The sequence below is a fragment of the Squalius cephalus genome (assembly GCF_949319135.1).
Source record: "Squalius cephalus genome assembly, chromosome: 16".
NCBI classification, from domain to species: Eukaryota; Metazoa; Chordata; class Actinopteri; order Cypriniformes; family Leuciscidae; genus Squalius; species Squalius cephalus.
In genome coordinates this window covers 34,382,925-34,404,283 of record NC_137137.1, presented here as the reverse complement: position 1 = coordinate 34,404,283, position 21,359 = coordinate 34,382,925, and the positions used below count along the sequence as shown (strand labels likewise).

Here is a 21,359-nt window from a genome sequence, read left to right as displayed (position 1 = left end):
GGGCCAAAAGCCCCAATTTTGCATGCAGTTTCAGGGCCAAAAGTTAGATATTGTAGCTTTACTGTTTGTTATAAGCACTGAGACTCATTTCTCAACACTTGGGTCACTTATCTCTCCACACAGTGAACACATCAGCAGTCTATGTGAGCTGAACTGTGGATCATTCATCATTGCTTTGGCAACAAAATGCATTCATGACGACATCTTTCAAATGGCAATAATTCATTTCTCGCTCAGACAGAAACACCATTAAAACTATTTACCAACACACTCTCTTCAAAACTGTTCAACTTAAAGGCACCATGAAATCAAAATGGACAATCCTTATTTTTTTTACAGAATATCGCAGTGTTTCTTCTAAATGATTTACAGGTGCACATCATTATTGAGATAATAATCTTGAATCAGAAAATCTTCCTCTTGCAGCTTCTCTTCTCTTCTCTTCTCTTCTCTTCTCTTCTCTTCTCTTCTCTTCTCTTCTCTTCTCTTCTCTTCTCTTCTCTTCTCTTCTCTTCTCTTCTCTTCTCTTCTCTTCTCTTCTCTTCTCTTCTCTTCTCTTCTCTTCTCTTCTCTTCTCTTCTCTTCTCCATTTGTTCTTCCAGAAGCATTTGACTCAGATAAACGACGCGATAGAGAAGAAAAGACTAGCGCAACTTCCATTTCATGCCGACTGACTAAACAATTAGATGAACACCGACACAGGTGTTAGTCTTTCAATGTCATTAGCATCTATACCAAAGTGGAAACTTGAGAATAATAGTGTGCTGTACTGTAAACATGGATCATGTGACATTTACTGCAGGGAATTATAAACATGTCATTCTTGGTATATCATTATCTTATAATGTTGCCTGTTGTTAGTGGTTTTCTGAGTGATAGAATGTGTTTGTTGGGTGTTCTGGAAAAATGAGTATATTATAGTTTTGGTAGTTTTAGTGTGTTTTGGATGTAAAATGTTCTGCTTCTGAGGCTGAAGGTTGGTTAGAAGAACTGTGTGAAGAGTTTTGAAAAAGTAACATATGCATTGAAAAATGTTGCCTTAGTGAGTGTAAAAAAAAGAAAGAAGTCTAGACAAACTAGCCTAGCCTGATTGTATTGTGCCTGAGATTACCCGAGGGTGAGGGTGAGGTCTCAGACACATAAAGACACAACGCCTCACAATAGAGATCAGTGCAGCTTCATTAGCGATCGGCCCCTGGGAACCATCGGTCTGAACGCAGGGGTCAGGATTTTCCCGGGAAAAGAGGCCAGGGGTCACGTGTGAACCATCTGCGTCTGCACGAGTGTGTGTGTGTGTGTGTGTGTGAGGGTGTGAAGGAGGCGTGCCGGTGTTGTTGAGAAATATGTCTTGACACGCATTCACCTCAACGGCTTTACAACAACACACGAATGAAGATCACAAACAAAACATCCTACAATAGCTGCTATTTTCTTATGCAAAACACAGTTTCAGTAACACTTTACAATAAGGTTCATTAGCTAATGATGAACTAAAAATGATCAATACATTTGTTACAGTATTTATTAATCTTTGTTAATAAAAATCCAGCTGTTCATTGTTTATTCATGTTAGTTCACAGTGCATTTACTAATGTTAGCACATACAACCTTTGATTTTAATGCTGTAGAAGTATTGATCATTATTAGTCCATATTAACTAAGGTTAACTAATGAACTTTATTGTAAAGTGTTACCATAGTTCTTTTTAGTGATTTTGCGGTGCGATATGAGCGAGCAGCTTTAGAGATGCTGGAGACTGTGGGAAAGAGAGCTCAGCCCCCCCGCCGGACGAGCTCATTAGCATATTAATACCCCACTGAGCGCTGAAGGGGCCGTCGAGGCTGATGGGAAATCTTCACACTGAATGTGCTGTTAAAGGAGGGTTTCATCTGTGTTTGTTCATTCATAGCATGTGTGAACGTGAACATGGGAACAGAAACACAGTTTTGTTCGCTCGCTGAAGTGTCAGTGGGAACACAAGAAAGAATGAGATGTATATATACTGTATATATTCGTCAGAGGGTTTGCCAGAGTCTTGGTAATTAATGAGAAACATTCTGATATACAGAACATTTACAAACTATCTGAAATTATAAAATATATATACAGTCAAACCAAAACTTATTCAGACACCAGATATCATTTTTGATATTTTTTTACTAGTGTGATCAGGACATTATCGTTCATTTGTGTAAGTGATTATAGCAAAATAAAGTAAACTCTGACATATTATACCCAAAAATTCTTCATACAGAGACTGCCAGTAAAATGTATAAATATTTGGGGCCAGAAATGATTGGGACACTTTGAGCTGATCATGTTTTTCTGAAGTGTGTTTTCTTTAATTGCTAATGCTCTTTTTACACACAGACTGAACACAATGAAGCATTGCTTGGTGATTGGTTGAGCTAAACTGGTATTATCTAATTGTGTAGTTAAATTTAACAGCTGACAGATATTCAACATAATTCATGTGTGAGACAGTCTAACAGAAGGACGGACAAAACCAGTCAAATATCAACTGAGTTCTGCTCATATTTATTACCATTTTCTAAACTACAGCGAATAAACTGATGATGTGAGAAATGTTGAAGGAGTCTGAATACATTTGGGTTTGACTGTACATGGTAGCATTTTTTGTCCTGCCTTTATTTTCAAATCCATTTTTTTGTTAAGCTACTAGAGAGCAGCACTTTCTCAATATAGGATATCTAGACAGAAAGCATTAAGGAAATCCCGCATGTCATTCGCCCGTCCAGAGTCCAGCACAGAGAAGCCACTGATGGGGTTTGAGTGATTCTGCAGAATATGACGTCACAGCTTTGAGAAGACTTCGCTGTAGATTTACTCAGACACGCATGTGCAATGAAGATTTACTGGTTCCCATCACTAGCCGTGTTTCCATTACCCTTCAAATTGCGCAAATTGAAATTGTGCATTGAAAATACGCCCAATGGAAACATGTCAATTTCGCAGAAACTCCCATTTATTACAAAAAAGTTTTTCCGCTCGCATGGAGGAGGGTTTTCAGGCAATTCGAAAAATAAATATTTCGCAAAACTGCAATGGAAACAGTTTTTGTGCATTTACAGTCAGCTGACGTGGATGACGCGGTGTGTTTGGACAGAATACGAGACAGAGCTCTTCATTAAACTCATATAAGACAAAATAATTACAGGAATAATGGATTCTAAACCTCAAAGAAATGCCACAATCAAGACCTCGAAGCAGATCTGAGGGAGAAACACCTCATATGAGCCGCTCACAGTATAAGGGTCTTTCCTTGCCATTAATGCTTGGAAAACACACATACGTCTCCTTACATTAATAATAATGGCTAGTGCATGGCTTCCGTCGCCATGATTTCTGGAATGATTATCGCGAGTGGGGAAAAATTACGGTTCATGGAAACGTTGTCATTTCGCAAAAGTTTTGCACAAATCTGTAATGGAAACGCACCTACTGAGAGTCTGTTCTCACAAGCTATCGGCATAAAATATCTTAATCTGGTCAAAAACGGCAGCTTACACAGGAGTCGTCCATCTGGACTACAGTGAACATTACCAGCCAGTTTGTTTTTCGTACTGAGAAAATCTCATTTACTTACAAACGCTTGATTATCTTTCTTTTTTTTTTACATTAACCTTCAATGCATTACAATTACGATAACACTTTCCAGTATTACGGGCTCTACCATTTGTTTAAGGCTGGAATAGACCTTATCAGGGTAACGATATTTAATATTTGAATAGCCATATTTAATATTTGACAGGAGTGAAAATGGATTGTATTGTTGTGACTTTTGGCATGGACTCGTTCAGATTGGTCAAAAGTCGTGTAGTGCATATCAGCCTTTATTCAGGATCACTGTGTTTACAGGGAATATTCACGACAACCGTGAGAATAGAGAAGCTTGTATTGGGTTATTCCAGTAAACAGACCTACCAAATTGCACTTAAAGGGTTAGTTCACCCAAAAATGAAAATTCTGTCAGTAATTACTCACCCTCATGTTGTTCCAACCCCGTAAGACCTTCGTTCATCTTCGGAACACAAATTAAGATATTTTTGATGAAATCTGAGAGCTGGATCACTCCTCCATAGGCTGCTAGGTGACCGAAACTTGCTGGCCCAGAAAAGTTATTAAAGAGATCGTTAATATAGTCCAAGTGACTCCAGTGGCTCAATCTTAAGTATATCAAGCGACGAGAATACTTTTTGTGCGCAAAAACAAACAAAAATAACGACTTTATTCCACTATTCATTTCCTTCTCTCTGGGCCTCGTAGTGTTTTTGCGCAGCGCGTCTGTGTTGCACGTCAGACGCATCACACACATGACCAGCTTCGGCCAATTGTGAGCCTACGTGGTGACGTGCAACACAGACGCGCTGCGCAAAAACACTACGCGAACCAACTAGAGGCCCAGAGAGAAGGAAATGAAAAGTGGAATAAAGTCGTTATTTTTGTTTGTTTTTGCGCACAAAAAGTATTCTCGTCGCTTGATATACTTAAGATTGAGCCACTGGAGTCACTTGGACTATATTAACGATCTCTTTAATAACTTTTCTGGGCCAGCAAGTTTCGGTCACCTAGCAGCCTATGGAGGAGTGAGACAACTCTCAGATTTAATCAAAAATATCTTAATTTATGTTCCGAAGATGAACGAAGGTCTTACGGGGTTGGAACAACATGAGGGTGAGTAATTACTGACAGAATTTTCATTTTTGGGTGAACTAACCCTTTAAATGGTCAAATACACACAAACGTATGTGCAAAATGACCATCTTGATGAGTGTGCACATAAACACACAGTCGGTTTTGTCGTTAGTGAACGTCAACAGTTGTGTAACTGCATGTGTTCATTATAAAACTGTGGCGGGAGTAAGGGAACGTTGTGTCATTTTTGTTAGCGAACTATGGCAGTTTTTATACTTTTTTGTATTTATAGTTTCTAAATGTGTTGAAGCTGAAGTTTTTTATAATGATTAATAATGGTAGTGATGTTTTTATCTTTGGTCAATGATCTACAAACAGTTAAAAGTCTGGATAGTATTACAGGCAAACAATCAATTTCAGAAGGGAAAGTAGAGTGAAGTATATTCTGTATGCTCTAATACTCTTTGAGAGATGATCAATATGACAAAAAGGTCATAATATTTCAATTTTGCCCTATAAAAAGATGGAGCTTTTTTTTTTTGTTTCCTGTTGTTAATCGATCTATTTCTGCATCCAAACTCAAACTTCACTGATGAACATGTATTTCACTGGGACAAAATATGCAATATTATTGGTAACTGCTCTTAATCGTAAAATACAATAAAAATATTATGACTGTTATTAGATTCTGTGGTTATATTTTTTTATAGAACCAAAACCAGACCCTGGTGTTGTTCTGTTGATCATATCTGTGATAATACTGTATGAGAATAGAGGAGGAGACACAGGAGAGTGTCATAAAACCAAATAGACTACTTTGCTGATGTGTATGTGTGTGTTATAAATGTGTGTTGGTGTGTGTCTCATACCGAGTGGCAAACATGGCCCTGAGTGAGGAGAACGTGGCCGCGTCCTCTTTAAGGGCTTTGAGCTCGTTGCGAAGCTTCATCATGGTTTCGGTCACCATGGCCTTTTCATTCTCATATTTGCTCTTCAGGTTGGCCAACGCCACCTCAGCGGTCTGAAAAAAACACACACACACACAATCAAAACTGAATCCAATCGTGAAATGTGTCAATGCCAGTAATAAACACAACAGTAGCAAACAACACAGAAGATTTGCTGTGCTTCTGCCATTAAACTTCATATCAGCTGTTTGTCTTGTAGTTTGTTGAAAGTATGCCGTTTGAGTCAGGTGGTCTAAGTCAGAAAGCCTCTTTAAAGAGTCAAACACAAAACACAACATTAGAGGTCCTGGTTGATAGCCGTTCATTTGACAAACACAAAGACAGGCAGTGCTTTAAAAGATTAGTTCACTTCAGAATTAACATTTCCTGATAATTTTCTCTCCCCCACGTCATCCAAGATGTTCATGTCTTTCTTTCTTCAGTGGAAAAGAAATGAATGTTTTTGAGGAAAACACTCCAGGATGTTTCTCCATATAGTGTCTTCAATGGGGTCCAACGGGTCGAAGGTCCAGATGTGAGTTTCAGTGCAGCTTCAAAGTCTCGACACGATCCTGCCGAGGAATAAGAGTCTTATCTAGACAAACCAGCGGACATTTTATAACCAAAATAAACATTTATATACTTTTTAACCACAAATGATCATCTTGCACTAGCTGTGATGCGACACACATTACCGTAATTACGTTGAAAGTCACGCGTGTTCCGGTTCAGAAATGTAGAACTAGAGCAAAAAAACTCCCTCTCAATTTCTCCTCCAACTTCAAAATAGTCCAACATCGTTGTTTTACCTTTTATTTTCTGTAAATGGCGTTTGTCTGAGTCTTTGCACGTTTGCTTTGTAAACACTAGGTCTGTTCTTACGCCTATGTCACGCTTGACCTTTCAACCTGATTACGTAATGCGTGGCGCATCACAGCTAGTGCAAGATGATCATTTGTGGTTAAAAGTATATAAATGTTTATTTTGTTATAAAATGTCCGCTGGTTTGTCTAGATGAGACTCTTATTCCTCGGCTGGATCGTGTCGAGATTTTGAAGCTGCACTGAAACTCACATCTGGACCTTCGACCCGTTGGACCCCATTGAAGTCACTATATGGAGAAACATCCTGGAGTGTTTTCCTCAAAAACCTTCATTTCTTTTCCACTGAAGAAAGAAAGACATGAACATCTTGGATGACGTGGAGGAGGGTAAATTATCACTGAAGTGAACTAATCCTTTAAGCTTTCAAATGACACCTAATTTAGGATGATTACTAAAATATTTGAGGCAGTAAAGCATGCCAAGTGTCCCGCTTGACAACAAACAGGCTACGACCCACTGATGCAATGACGAGGGTGAACACTGACCTGTTTGTTGGCCTTTAGGACGGTTCTCAGTGTGGCAATCTGCTCTCTCTTGGTGCTGAGGAGAGATTTGAGTTTGAGGATCTCCTCCACGCTGGCCTCCTGCTCGCGATCAGCCCCGAGACCCAGCTCCAGAGAAGCCATGCGCTGGCGAGAGAGCTCAGTGGTGCGGTCCACGGCTAGCTGGAGGTGTCGGATCTGGTCCCGGATGATGGCCACCAGGTTATAGATGTTCATGGGCTCCTTACGGGGATCAGCCACTGGAGATGACGCTCCATCACTGGTCTCGGCGCTGGGAAAGAGTCCACGGGTCAGCAGGATTGGAGATCGGCGTCCACGACCATCAGGACTGCACCAACCTGTAGTCTGAGCGCCGTTTATCCCGGCTTTACCTTTGCGGTAGATAGACAGATTGTTTTATTTAATGACGTCAGTATCTAAAGCTATTTTCATGGCAAAAATTAAATTACAAAAATACAAATATCATATAAATACAATAAAACCAGGTAAACAAACACAAAAAGTCATCTTGAACAATTTTTTTTAAATTAACATATGATAAAAAATCCAAAACCTTTTCAGGCATAATCTTACGGAAGTCCTTAAGTGAAATAACTTCAAAAAAGTGCATTCTACTTGTATTATTCCCAGGACAGCCCAATAAAATTAGGGATGCACCGATATGAACATATTGGCCAATAACGATAACCAATAATTCTTTACATTTGAAAGCCAATAACCGATATATTGGCCCGATAAATCTAAATCCAAATTTTTATATAATTTTTGAGAGCCTGATTACAAAAACAAAAGCCTCACCATTAAATCCATGTCTCAAACATTATTATAATGATGTTCTCATGATAATTTTATGTAGCCGATATGACAGACTTGTATCACTTTACTGTATTTTCACTTTAGTGATTCCAGTCATATTTCAAGCAATTCATAATCATCATGTTGAACAGTGAACATCTGAAGTGCCTCAAGCTGGAGGAAATAATCCATTATTTATCGTTTTTTATAAATCGGACAAATTTTCTTATCGGGCCGATAACTATAACATTAAAAATGAACCGATATCAGCCGATACCGATATGGTGGCCGATATATCGTGCATCCCTAAACAAAATATGTTTAACAGAGAGGGGAATCTTACAAGACATGCATAGAGTTGGGTCTTCACCTTTAAGCAAAACAGCCAAACTTATTATGACTTATACGACATCTGGTGAATACCACTACATCAGATCTAGTTTTAAGAGTGATTAAAAGTCTGTTTGAAATTTCCGGATGAATTTCATATAGCTTATTATTCTTGCACGTCTTCCACTCCTCTGGCCACTTCTCCAGTATACACCGATTAATAATAGGTCTGATATCTGAGGGAGGAGTTTACCTTCGCGGTAGAAGTCGAGCATGATGCGGTTAGGCGTTTCGTTGTTGCACATGCAGACGTGATGGTACAGGTTGGCTAGCTCCTCGCTGAAGGTGGCGAGCTCGTCCTGGGCGATGTTAAGGCTGCCCTGGGATTCGCCTGCCACTTCACTGGCCTGCCGAAGCTCTTTCTCCACGCGCTCCAGATGCTCGCGGTCGACTCGACTGCTGCGCTCCAGAGACGAGAGCTGAGCGCTCAGAGACGAGACCCGGCTCTCCAGCTGCGCCTGCTCCTCCTTATACTGTGATTGACAGGCTGAATGCTCCGCCTTTAACGTTTTGAGCTCCTCCTTCAGCTGACTTGCCTCGGACACTGCGACCTGTGGTTTCAAACAAAGTACATTTGAAGTTAGTTAAGTTAATCACTTTATTCATCCCACAGGTAGGCTTGGGAATCGAAAATCGATTCAAATTCTGGAATTGAATACTTGAGGTCAGGAATCGGATACTTGTTATAAAATAAAAATTTCGATTCCTCTTATCGATTCCTTTGTGAGCATTTCAATATGACTTTAAACACGAGACAAGTCATGTGACGTTTTCTGTGCTGCACACACACCCAAAACCTGGAAATCCTAAAACACGGTTTATTTCAATCGTATCTTTGTTCAGTTGTATCGATTTGTTGCGATTGTTAATTTTTTATTTGTTCTGTTTACTTGTCTTTAATAATGCTTTAAATTTATATTAGTTAGGCTAGTTGTTTTTCTATGGTATTTTTGTTCACGGTATTCAGCTACAATTAAATGTTGTGCAATAAAAGTAAATGTGAATGATATCTAAGTTATTTCTTTCCTTATTGGAATCGAAATTAGGAATCGATAAGAATCGAAACATCACCTCAAGGATCCTTAATAAAAAAAAATGCATTACAAATACGAATGGCTTCTGGTACAAAAGTGAACTTCGATTTGTTAGACGGGCAGCGGCTCAAAATTCATTTGCAGGGGGTGTGTATCATCACTCATACTGCTTCACTGTCTACAGATTCAGGTCAGCGTTGCGTAGATTACTTATAGATTACAAGTTGTAGTCGGTTACTGATTACAAATTACATGACGAAAATGTATAGTTATGCAATCTATAAGATTACACATTTTAGGTAATCTAATTTGATCTGACCTAACTTGTTAGATTTAAATAGGATTATTTGGTGATATGAAAATGCAAAGAGCAAGTAAATGTATAAAATTTATCAACATCATGAAGTGATATTTCATCATGTCAGGGTTTCTCAAACTGGGGTTCGTGAGTTGATGAAAAACTAATTGAATCATAAATATGTAAAAAATCAATACAAAAACTAAAAATATATATTTTTTCTTTGTTTACCTGCATGTCTTCTAACCATGATCAACTGACATTAAAGAAGTAATCGTGTAATCAGTAAAAAAATACCTGTAATCTGATTAGGAGTATTTTAAAGTGTAATATAATCTAATTACAAGTACCGGTACTTATTTGGAATCTGATTAAATAACCCAAATTGCATGTAATCAGTTCGTTTCCAGCACTGAGACAGGTACCGTATAAGGCAGCGTCTTAAATGAAATGGAAGCTCAAAAACACAAACGGCTGATTTGAAATACTCTACATAGGCAGTATATCCATATACAAAGAGCATTGCCCACATGAAGCTCATGGGAGAATCAACTCGCAATCGAGTTGTTCACACGAAACACAAACAAAATCAATATCCACTGGGTTGAACGAAAAGCAAATCCATTTTTCAACAAGAAAAAAAAATTTACACAAGCATAAAGATTAACTTAAGTCGTGGAATTTGCATGGTGGAATTTAATCATTGAAGGTGATCTGAAAAAATAACAAATAAAGTGAGATTAAGTCCATAAAGTGTATTTGTATTACTTAATGGATTATAATTGAACAAAGTTCAATGTTTGCATTTCCCTGGGCAATTGAGGAATACAGAATCTGTGTTTGTGAAACGACAGAAATCTGGTGTCTCATACAGATGTAAATAATGCAGAATAAAAACAAAAAAAATATTGATAGCATCTCAAATATGTGATAGTGAATGCTAGTGTGATTATTTGTGGAATATTGTATGCCAACAACTTGCCAATCAAGGGATATCCTGGTAGTTCAAAGAGTTCATGAACAACAAACCTTTTATTTCAGGATTGAGCTCAAAATAATAACAAAAAAGCTTAGTACACAAAATAGAAGGTCTAGTCCATTTCTAAATAGATATTTTTAGTATTGAATCACAAGTATACTGTATTTATTGACCTATGCACCATTTTGAATGGATTTTTTCTTCTTGCCAGAGATGAAACCACCACTTAAAGTGCACTTAAGCCCTATTCGGACGGGATTAACTTTACAAGGGTAGATGGAGTAATGTAATTTTACCACAGGACGTCTGTAATATTAATAACCAATTAGCACGGGATAAGATATCTCAGTAAAACTAGCAGAAGTGTGAGAGTAACTCGATTTACACACCGCCGTCACTCCTGTCGTCATGTGTGTGTTACGCTGCTTCCTGAGATCATGTGCGCAAACAAATATAACCTATATTTATATACATAAAACAGTTTAGTCCTGTCGAACGATGTATTAATTAACTTCAGATTGGATTGTGTTGGTAATAGGCACTTACATAACGCTAAAAGATGTTTCGCGCCTCTAACAACTGCTGCCGATCTTCTTTCTGATCTGAATGGTGTGTGTGAAACACTTGAGTTTTGCCACAGACTCGTTCCAGCGTCTAGAACGCAACTGATGCTTTTTCAAGAGTCTCCATACTTGAAAAACCACGGGAAACTACTTTCAAACACAAAACATTTATGCACATATTTATAGCGGGTCTATTCGCGCGAGATTAGCATTACCTGAGGTAATTTTTCCTGACCTTTTTACAAGGGCTTTAGTGTTCGCTTTGGACAAAGACGTCTGCTAAATGACTAAACGTACTTAAAAATCTGAAAGAAAGAACTAAATTCTATACCTTGTACTTGCACTCCAGGATCTCGGGGCCGTTGATGTCCACCTCGTAGTATTCGCTGTCCTCGTGGCTGTCGCGCTCCTTCTCGTTGTCCAGCGCGGACTGGCGCTCTTTGCTGGCCTGGAGTTTGCGCATGGCACTGATGTTCTCCGAGAGCCGGCTGACCTTCTCGTGTTGCTCCGAGAGCGCTCCACGAGCCTGTTCCAGATGCTTCTGAGACTCCTGCAGTGTGGACAGCAGCGTCACCTTCTCACGCTCAACCTGAAACACACACGACATACGCTTCAGGAACGACAGAGAAGAGTCTTTCATTACCGGCACACAATCGTTGTGATCCCACAAAGTAAATGTTTTCACTCGGCTGACACTATTGCTGTCCGCTCTGCTGACAACACAACCCATACTGAATCAGTGTTGATCGGCAAGGTCAGATTCATGTGCTAAAAGACGGACTTTATATGAAGAATTTCCCTGATTTGCTGGTTATTTGGAATGGGATGAACATTACATGAGTTTTATAATAGCCAGTGTTGAGGAAAGTAATGCATTACAATATTGCATTAATCCCTAAATTAGATTACTTAGTTACTTTTAATGGAAAGTAATGTTACACGTTACTTTTTCTCGCTTCTTCCAGGCCTTGACTCCTTAATTGTTTTTTTTGTCTGGAGCCCTGGTAATGCATTCAACAATATAGCTTATAAAAAACACATATGAATATGATTATATTCTGAGCACTTTGCTGAGCCCTAGAGCGATGCACATACAAAAGATCTCTTAAAGGTTACAGGTTATATTATCTGTACAACTCATTTTATTGAAACTAATGTTTGTTACTTTTGTATTTTTGTCTGTTCACTTGCACGAATGAGTGTGCAAGTCAAAGTGACAACATTTTGGAAAAGAGAGAATAGTAATTCAGTACTTTTTTTTTTTTTTTAAGTCCCCTGTGGTGTAAATCCAGCTTTTAATGTTGTTTATGTGTCTATGTGGTGTTTTTAATATGCTTTAAGACAAACCATGTGTAAGTTCATAAGTCGACACCATTGCTGAGTATTTCCTCCTTAAAACTGCAGTGAACCAAAGACAGTCTCAAAAACACGCTCTGAAATCGCTGGTGTTTCTGACGTCACAAACTACCTTGTAACCAATCAGATCAACGTGTGATCGTCAACCAGTGGATCTCTGAGCTGAGGGAGTGAGTGGAGGCCGTCTGCTGGAATAGGCCTGTCGCGATAGTCAATAAATCAATTAATTGCACGATAAAAAAAATGAGCTCGATAATTTTTCCAGCCGCGATAATTCCATTTGCATGCTTGTTTGTTTTCCTCGTCTCTCTCTCTCTCTACCAAAGAGACTGGATGACCACTCTCGGTTCCTTAGCGTATAGGAGGAGTGAACCCTCTTGTCAGTCACATGGTCTTTGTATGGGAAAGCGCCGGCGGGACTGCTTGCGGCGACTGCCGGGAGAGAGAGAAGACGCTAGTTGTGAGTTGGAGGGGAAAAAAAGAAAAAGATGGAATTGGTTTCAAAGCCAAACGCGACAGCGAGCCCGATCTCATGAAAATGCGTATCTATACCACGAATGTTATTTCTCGTGCCATTAATACGCCAAAAATAGTTTTTGCGTGCATATGATACGCACTTTATGGCGTGTAATACACACGCACTCCTCACCCCTAATCCTAACCAAGTATTTTCAGTGCGTAGCACACGCAATAAAGTGCGTCTCCGTTTTCCCGACAGTACACAATCACTCGGGCATTTAGTCGACTAAGTAACAGGAGGACAGTGCAAGCCTGTTGAGGCTTTTTTTATTTGTTTACAAAGGTCCTAACTGGCAGTTTTGCCTGTTATGGAATGTATCTCTATTTATGCCTAATGTCTAAAGCCTAATGTCTAAAGCCTAATGTTTAATATTTTTTGAAGTGCAATTTTGTTTACATCCATTTTATTTATTAACAGACATTTATTTTGTTAACAGACACTGAGAGTCCATTGCTTTTATTGTTTTTGGTTGTTTTGTTCATTATTTGTGGATATTTAAAATGTTTTCCGTTTTCAATGTTTAATATTCTTTAGAAATAAAAGTTTATAGATCTTTGAAAATGTGTACCTGCATTATTATGCCATTATCATTATATTAGATGAAAATGGTCTCAGAACGACAATATTATTGTTTATCGCAATAATTTCTTGGACAATTTATCGTCCCGCAAAATTTGTTATCGTGACAGGCCGTCTGCTGGAAGCTAGTTATTTTAGTCGATAAAGTTTTAAATATGGATATTTTCCATATGGATACTTCAGAAAGCCTTTATTAAGGGCCAGAGTTGAAAACGTAAAAAAGTATCCTTCATTATTCAGTCAAAGCAGAACCGCCTTCAAAAGCACATTTGCTCTGAGCATTAATTCCAGGACTCGCAGTGTAACCTGTCCTGACACGACTCAAACCTGGGGAAATCTCAGTCTATAAGCAATATGAGGTTCTGGCTCAGTGCTGTGGCCTGCGGGTCACCGTTTAACTGTCTGTTTTGTTCATGTCAGTTACAGTGGGAATGTAATACAAAAACACCTTCAATCATTTATTCACATAATAAGCAAATACTGCACATGGTAGAAGTTTTCAATATGTGAATATTAAAATTTTTAATAAACATAATCCATCTCAATATTATATTACAGTATACAATATTCAATATTAATAATTATTTTTTATTATTGATGTCTTTATAATTAATAAATTATTACTGTATGGAAAATAAAAGCAAACAGTAAAATATTCCTGTCCTAATATACTCAATGTCATGTGGAAGTTGCTGTTAAACCCACATGACATCTCTAATGACGGACATTTTTCCAGACTTTGATTTACTAAGATTGATTTAAAGAGAATTTGGGGTAAAAATATATGTAACAGTTTTGTTCCTATAGTGTGTGGAGAGCCGTGACAGGACACACTAACAGATTCCCTTCACAAACAACCAGAGCTTATAAAATCATTTGTAATTTAAAATGTATGCAAAACATCATGAGAAACATCATCTCAGCTGCTCTTTCATGGCGTCTGGAATGAATCTTGTGAATGATCAATAGGTCATGAGGGTTCAGTGCGGGTCTGATTATCATAACGGCCAGAATAAAACAATGGTCTCGTATTGTTCCTATGGTTCTGGCTCAACACACACCCATACGCATGGAGAGGACCCGTATAATATAAAATAAACATATATATATACTTTTTAAACACAATTGCTTGTATTGACTAGCACTAGCTGTGATGTGGCACACATTACGCAATCACGTTGAAAGGTCAAGCGTGACGTAGGCGGAAGAACAGACCCAGTGTTACAAAGTGAACATGCAAAGACTCAGATAAACAGCATTTACAAAAATTAAATAGACTAGTGCAAAATGCCCGTCCAAAATCAGTTTTTGTGTGTGTTTTTAGTAATTGTTGGTTTGGTGTCTGTGAAAGAGACTGTGAACGCATTGAATTCAGGGAGCAGGCTAGGTTACTACAAATGATGGCTGTGAATAAACTATAATATTCAGAAGTAAACAGTGTAGCTGACTGAGTGTTTATGAATACCACAACCTTCTAAGTTTTAGTGCAAAATGCCCGTGCAAAATCAGTTTTTGTGTGTGTTTTTAGTAATTGTTGGTTTGGTGTGTTTGAGTGCTCATTGTTACAATTACACAGCAAAAGTTCAGTGACATTTTTATTTGTGCATGGTAGAAAGCACACAGTGAACTCCGAGAAAACGCTGCGCTTGAGTAAACAGTTTGTGAATAGGCTACTACAAATGATGCCCGTGAAAGAGACTGAACGCATTGAATAGGATATGTTTAGTTGGTGAATAGCATAGGCTACTATTACACAGTAGCGATAGCGTTAAGCGCACCAGAATGAAATATAATATTCAGAAGTAACAGCATAGCTGACTTACAGATTCAGTTAACATCCACAAATGAATAAGCGCCTCGATTCAGGGAGCAGTGCAAAGTGCCCGTGCAAAATCAGTTTTTGTGAGCGGATCGCCGTCAAAAAAGTTCAGGAGATATTTCTTGCGATGGCAATATGATCAAAAATAACTTTATATTGATTCAATGGATTTATTGCATTTTGGAAAAAAAAAGTCATCAATTTATTGCATTTTTGGGAAAAAATTATCCGTTTTTATAATAAATCTTTGAAAATCAAAATCTGGATTTGAATTTATGTTATTATAACCTAAAGAAGATGCTATGTGAAAGTTTGAAACAGAAAATAGTGGTTTTCACACATTTAGTGGTTTTCTCACATTCGAGAGATATGCGAATAACACACAGACAAGTCACCCAAACTGACGAGAAAAAAGCGGGAGGCGCCGAAAAGCGCGCTGTTTGCATCCCTGATAGTATATATAGCCTAAAAGTGTTTTGATCTTTTTGATTTTTTTTGTCTTGTTTTTCATTTATGTATTTTACAACAATACAAAGAGCAATGTGTAACGTTTTACCATATTTAGTACTACACTTATCTTCTCTTATTTGTTCCCCACTAAATAATGTTTTGTTCAATTTTTCTAAATGATTGTGCACTCGTGATTTTTCTAGAGTAAATTTTTAAAAACATTAAAGCTCTTCCCGACCACAAGCATTGGACTGGTGGTGTGTGAGTACCTGCAGCAGCTGTTGCTTGAGCTTCTGGATCTCGGAGATGTTGAGCTCGTTCAGGAGGTTGTCCACGAGGCTGGAGGACGGCTGGAACAACTCTCCTTTCTTAGGCGTGGAAACACGGTTGTCGTCGTCGTTGTTCTCGTTGTTGCTGGCGATCTTGTGGAAGCCGTTCTCGTAGACGTGCAGGGGTTGGTCGTTGTTCGGCACGATCGAGGTGTCGTCGCTGAACTTCAGGCCGTCGAGGGAGATGCTCAGAGGACTGTGGTACATCGAGTCCCCGATGCTCATGTACTGAGATAACTCCTTCCTCAAGGCGGCCTGTGTCACACACACACACCAGCACATCTCATGAAGTTAGAGCTGAGGCGGGAACAGCGTTTTAAACTACAGTAGTCAACATCTGAAGTGGATCAAAAAAGTTCAGAGTTGTCCTAAAAACGATTATTATTCAAAATTCATGTATAACTTTGATGAAAGGTTTTGATCCACTTCAAATGTTGACTCCTGTAGATCAATTAAAGACAGATCGAACCCTCATGTTGTGTTCGGGTCATTTTGACCCGAAAATGCTAATGTTATTAAGTACTTTACTCACTCAGTCTAACAACTTCACAAAAAAAGTTGAGATACATTTTGTAATTTTTTGTGGGTTTTTTTCACATTGTAACACTTGTGGTGTTCACGGTCAATTTTAAATGACCAGTCTAAAAAAAATTGCTTATAAATCTCTCATTATGCTACATCATCACCAAATACTGGATTCAATCTTTTTGTCAACTTGTTTTCTTTCATTTGGGACCGGTTTTATATTTCATTTATGAATGGATCGATCGTAGGCCTCATTTATCTGAGCTGACATACCTCCGTTTTTGAGTGAATAAAATAATTATTTGTGGATAATTTAGTCAATTTTCCTGGTTAAACATTAAAGCACACTAGTGTGATAGTGCACATTTTTTTCATATTTTATCTAAAATTGGATTTAATCTTTTACGTACCTCAGTTTTTGAGTGAAAAATCATTATTTCTGGATCATTTCGACAATTTTACATAAAATATGAAAAATATTTACACTACCACACTAGTGATATTTAATGTTTAACCAGGTACGTAAGCATATAAAAAGATTGAATCCAATATTTGGTGATAAGTTAGCATAACGAGAGATTTCGAAGCAATTTTTTGCAGGACACATCCCAAGTGTTACAGGGTTTTCAACACAGCACAGAGTTAAAGCGAGATATCAACACCAGCAGACACTGGCCGTTTCTCAATATCCTTCCTTTCTTGCGTCCTTGTGTTCTCGTTCAAAATACAACATTTCATTATTTATTTTAATGTCATTTAATATATTAGATTAATAACAAACAAAAATTTTTTGATTTTAAATAACATTTTTATTTATTGTAATTTATTTAGTTTAATCTTATTTCATTTTATTGTTTTTCTCAAGACTGCTTTATGGGTCCTATGTTTGTTGGCACGAGGTCAATGTAACAAAGACTTTATTTAATGGGACCAGTTCTTGATTCCCAGCACAACTAATGAAGAGCTCACACTCCCAATAATATCCAGCTGCAATAATAATTAGGGTTGGGAATCAAAAACCTGTTCCAGTTCTAGAATTGAATACTTGAGGTCAGGAATCGGATACTTGACAATCTTGAAAGACTGTTTATTTCAATCGTATCCTTGTACAGTTGTATCTATTTGTTGCGATTGCTCATTTTTTATTTCTACTTTTCTTAATGAATTCAAACGATACCCAACCCTAATAATAATTTGATAAACAGAAACTCCATGTCTTGCCTTCTGCTCCCTCTCAGTCTTGATGGTCTCGAGCGCCTCTCCGAGCTGCCGCTCCGCGATCTCCTTCAGACGCACCGCATCCTCCAGCTGGCTGTTCAGGAACTGGGTATCTTCCTCCAGACGACGCAGTTCATGCTTCAGACCCTCAAACTCAACCTGCAGGATGCCATCACACACACACACACACACAAACACACACACACGTTTACTTGGCTATCTAAATGGGGACATTCCATAGACGTAATGGTTTTAAAACTGTACATTCTCTCCACTAACCTTACACTAACCCGACCCCTAAACCTGCCCATCACACACACACACACAAACACACTAACCCGACCCCTAAACCTACCCATCACACACACACACACACACACACACACACACACACACACACACACACACACACACACACACACACACACACTAGGGATGGGACGAAATATCGTTTGACGAAATATCGCGATACAAAACGTGACGAAACGCATCGAGGTCGAAAAAAATGGATCGCGAAATAAAGATAGATGGCACTGCTGCATGATTTGCGTAGTATATAAATAATTTAGTGTATTATATGTGTGTGTATGTATATGGGGCAGACATACAGTCTATGGTGGCAGGCTGGCAGCACCATCTGCTGATCAAGCAGGGTAAAACTAAAGGCCATTGCACACTGAGTCCGAAATTTTCGTATGCGTTTTTTCGTGTTCGTCAGCCTTAAAATTCGTCACGCACAGAAACCTTGCACACTGAGTCCGATGCGTATTTATTAAACCTTTGCGGAAAAAAACGCAAAAAATACAAAAAGATTCGTCAAGCAGTGAGGATGAATTTGTTGCACTCTTTCTTCTTAAAAAGAAAAAAAGAAAGGAAATATTGGGTCCATCCAATCCTGAGATTGCGCCGAGAGGAAGGAGAGTTTCACCTCCTTATCAAGGAGTTGCGAAATTATTCCGAGCGATTCAAAATTTACCTCAGAATGTCAGTGGAACAGTTTGATGCTTTGCTAGCGATACTGGAGCCACATATTAAAAAGAAGACCACCAACTTCCGTGAACCAGTCGATCCTGAACAGGCAGTATGTCTATGGACGGACACGCACACACACACACACACACGCGCGCGCGGCCGGCAGAAGCGCTGGGCAGACAGAACAGCTGTATACAGGTTATATTTTATTCAGTGTCTTTGTAATCCGCATTTTGTTTTTCATACAGTACTGCGAGACGAAGTGTATCAACTTGTCAGACGTCATTCTGGATTTTGTCGTTCGCTTGTACGGTGGCTCTGAATTTTCAAAAAACCTCTCAAAACACTGTCTGTGGATGCGAAAAACGCAGAAAACCGAACCCAATCCGAATTATTTTTTTACGGACGAAAGTTTCGTAGGTCAGTGTGCAAGCGTGATTGACATAACGTGAGGTCGAATTTTTTTTTAACGTGCGAAAATTTCAAATGCGAATTTCGGACTCAGTGTGCAATGGCCTTAAGACTGTGTGTAAGCTATGCCATGCTGTCATTCCGTACACCACATCCAACACATCAAACATGAACCACCACCTTCAACGTCACCATAATAAGTTGTTGTTATACAGTAAAAAAAAATTCTTTTTTGATATCGTATCGTGACGTATCGTATCGTGACCCTGGCATATCGAGGTGCATCGTATCGTGAGTTTAAGTGTATCGTCCCATCCCTAACACACACACACACACACTAACCCGACCCCTAAACCTACCCATCACACACACACACACACACACACACACACACACACACACACACTAACCCGACCCCTAAACCTACCCATCACACACACACACACACACACACACACACACACACACACACACACACACACACACAGACCTGACCCCTAAACCTACCCATCACACACACACACACTAACCCGACCCCTAAACCTACCCATCACACACACACACACTAACCCGACCCCTAAACCTACCCATCACACACACACACACACACACACACACACACACACACACACACACACACTAACCCGACCCCCCTAAACCTACCCATCACACACACACACACTAACCCGACCCCTAAACCTGCCCATCACACACACACACACACTAACCCGACCCCTAAACCTGCCCATCACACACACACACACACACACTAACCCGACCCCTAAACCTGCCCATCACACACACACACACACTAACCCGACCCCTAAACCTGCCCATCACACACACACACACACACTAACCCAACCCCTAAACCTACCCATCACACACACACCCGAATGTTACCTGGCCCTGTTTTAAGACAGACACATGTTTCTGGAGGGTGATGTTCTCCTCCTCGAGCTCGCTGTAGTCACACACACACACACACACACACACACACACACACACACACACACACACACACACACACACACACACACACACACACACACACAGCTGAATGTTACCTGGCCCTGTTTTAAGACAGACACATGTTTCTGGAGGGTGATGTTCTCCTCCTCGAGCTCGCTGTAGTCACACACACACACACACACACTCACACACACACACACACACACAGCTGAATGTTACCTGGCCCTGTTTTAAGACAGACACATGTTTCTGGAGGGTGATGTTCTCCTCCTCGAGCTCGCTGTAGTCCTGCAGAAGACGAGCCTCTCGGATCTTAAACTCCTTGATGTCGTCGCGCAGACGAGACCTCTGCAGCTCCACCATCTGACTGTTCTGTGGCACAAGAAGAGAGTGTGTGTGTGTGTGTGTGTGTGATAAAGAATCAACAAGCATTTATTTGAAACAGAATCTTCTGTAACATTATAATGTCATACTGTCACTTATGATCCATTTCATCCGTTCTTGATGAACAAAAGTATTAACGAGCTGACCCCAAACTTTTGAACAGTAGTGTATGTCAACTACACTTTTAACCTTTGACCTGTTTGCTTGTGTTTATCACTCCCTCCATCTGCATCTCTCCGTCCTCACTCCATCTGTTCCTCCGCTCAGTCACATGCAAAAACACATTTCATTTCACCTTTGGCTCAGTAATCTCCTCAAGAGCACTGCGATCCTCACTCGTGTCACACCATCTGTCTTTCCACCGCCAATTATTTATAGAAACATTATTTATATTATTTCTTTCATTCACTTTTAACCCCTTTACTGTGTTAAAGTAGAAAACCGCTGTAGATCACATACCCGTTTAGTGCCAAAACACGATTATCATCATTACATTTTTTTTTTTAATTTAGTAAATGGTAAAAGTCGGTCAACACAAGAAGTTAGAAATATCTCATGGGTTTCAAGACATTATGTCCTGTTTTCCGGGGGAATTAATCAAAATGAAGTGAGTTTTTGCTTAAAACAAGCAAAATTATCTGGCAATGGGGTCAGAAAAATAATCTTGTTTCTGTTTAAATTAAGATTATTTTTATGACCCCACTGGCAGATAATTTAGCCTGTTTTAAGCAAAAACTCACTTCATTTTGATCAATTCCCCCGGAAAACAGGACAT

At 39.1% G+C, this 21,359-nt stretch overlaps 1 protein-coding gene across 2 annotated transcripts in view; it reads right to left on the bottom strand.

Moving 5' to 3' along the window:
* Positions 1-21,359, bottom strand: part of LOC307173265 (BICD cargo adaptor 2) — a 39,542-nt gene that overhangs the window by 4,641 nt on the left and 13,542 nt on the right. For both annotated transcript variants that reach the window (XM_079896249.1, XM_079896250.1), the window contains exons 3-9: positions 20,420-20,572; positions 17,849-18,004; positions 16,043-16,357; positions 11,381-11,638; positions 8,369-8,726; positions 6,973-7,361; positions 5,526-5,677 (exon numbers count right to left, since the gene is read on the bottom strand). In XM_079896249.1, coding sequence (XP_079752375.1) covers positions 5,526-5,677; positions 6,973-7,361; positions 8,369-8,726; positions 11,381-11,638; positions 16,043-16,357; positions 17,849-18,004; positions 20,420-20,572 — 1,781 coding nt within the window. The remainder of the gene's footprint in view (positions 1-5,525; positions 5,678-6,972; positions 7,362-8,368; positions 8,727-11,380; positions 11,639-16,042; positions 16,358-17,848; positions 18,005-20,419; positions 20,573-21,359) is intronic.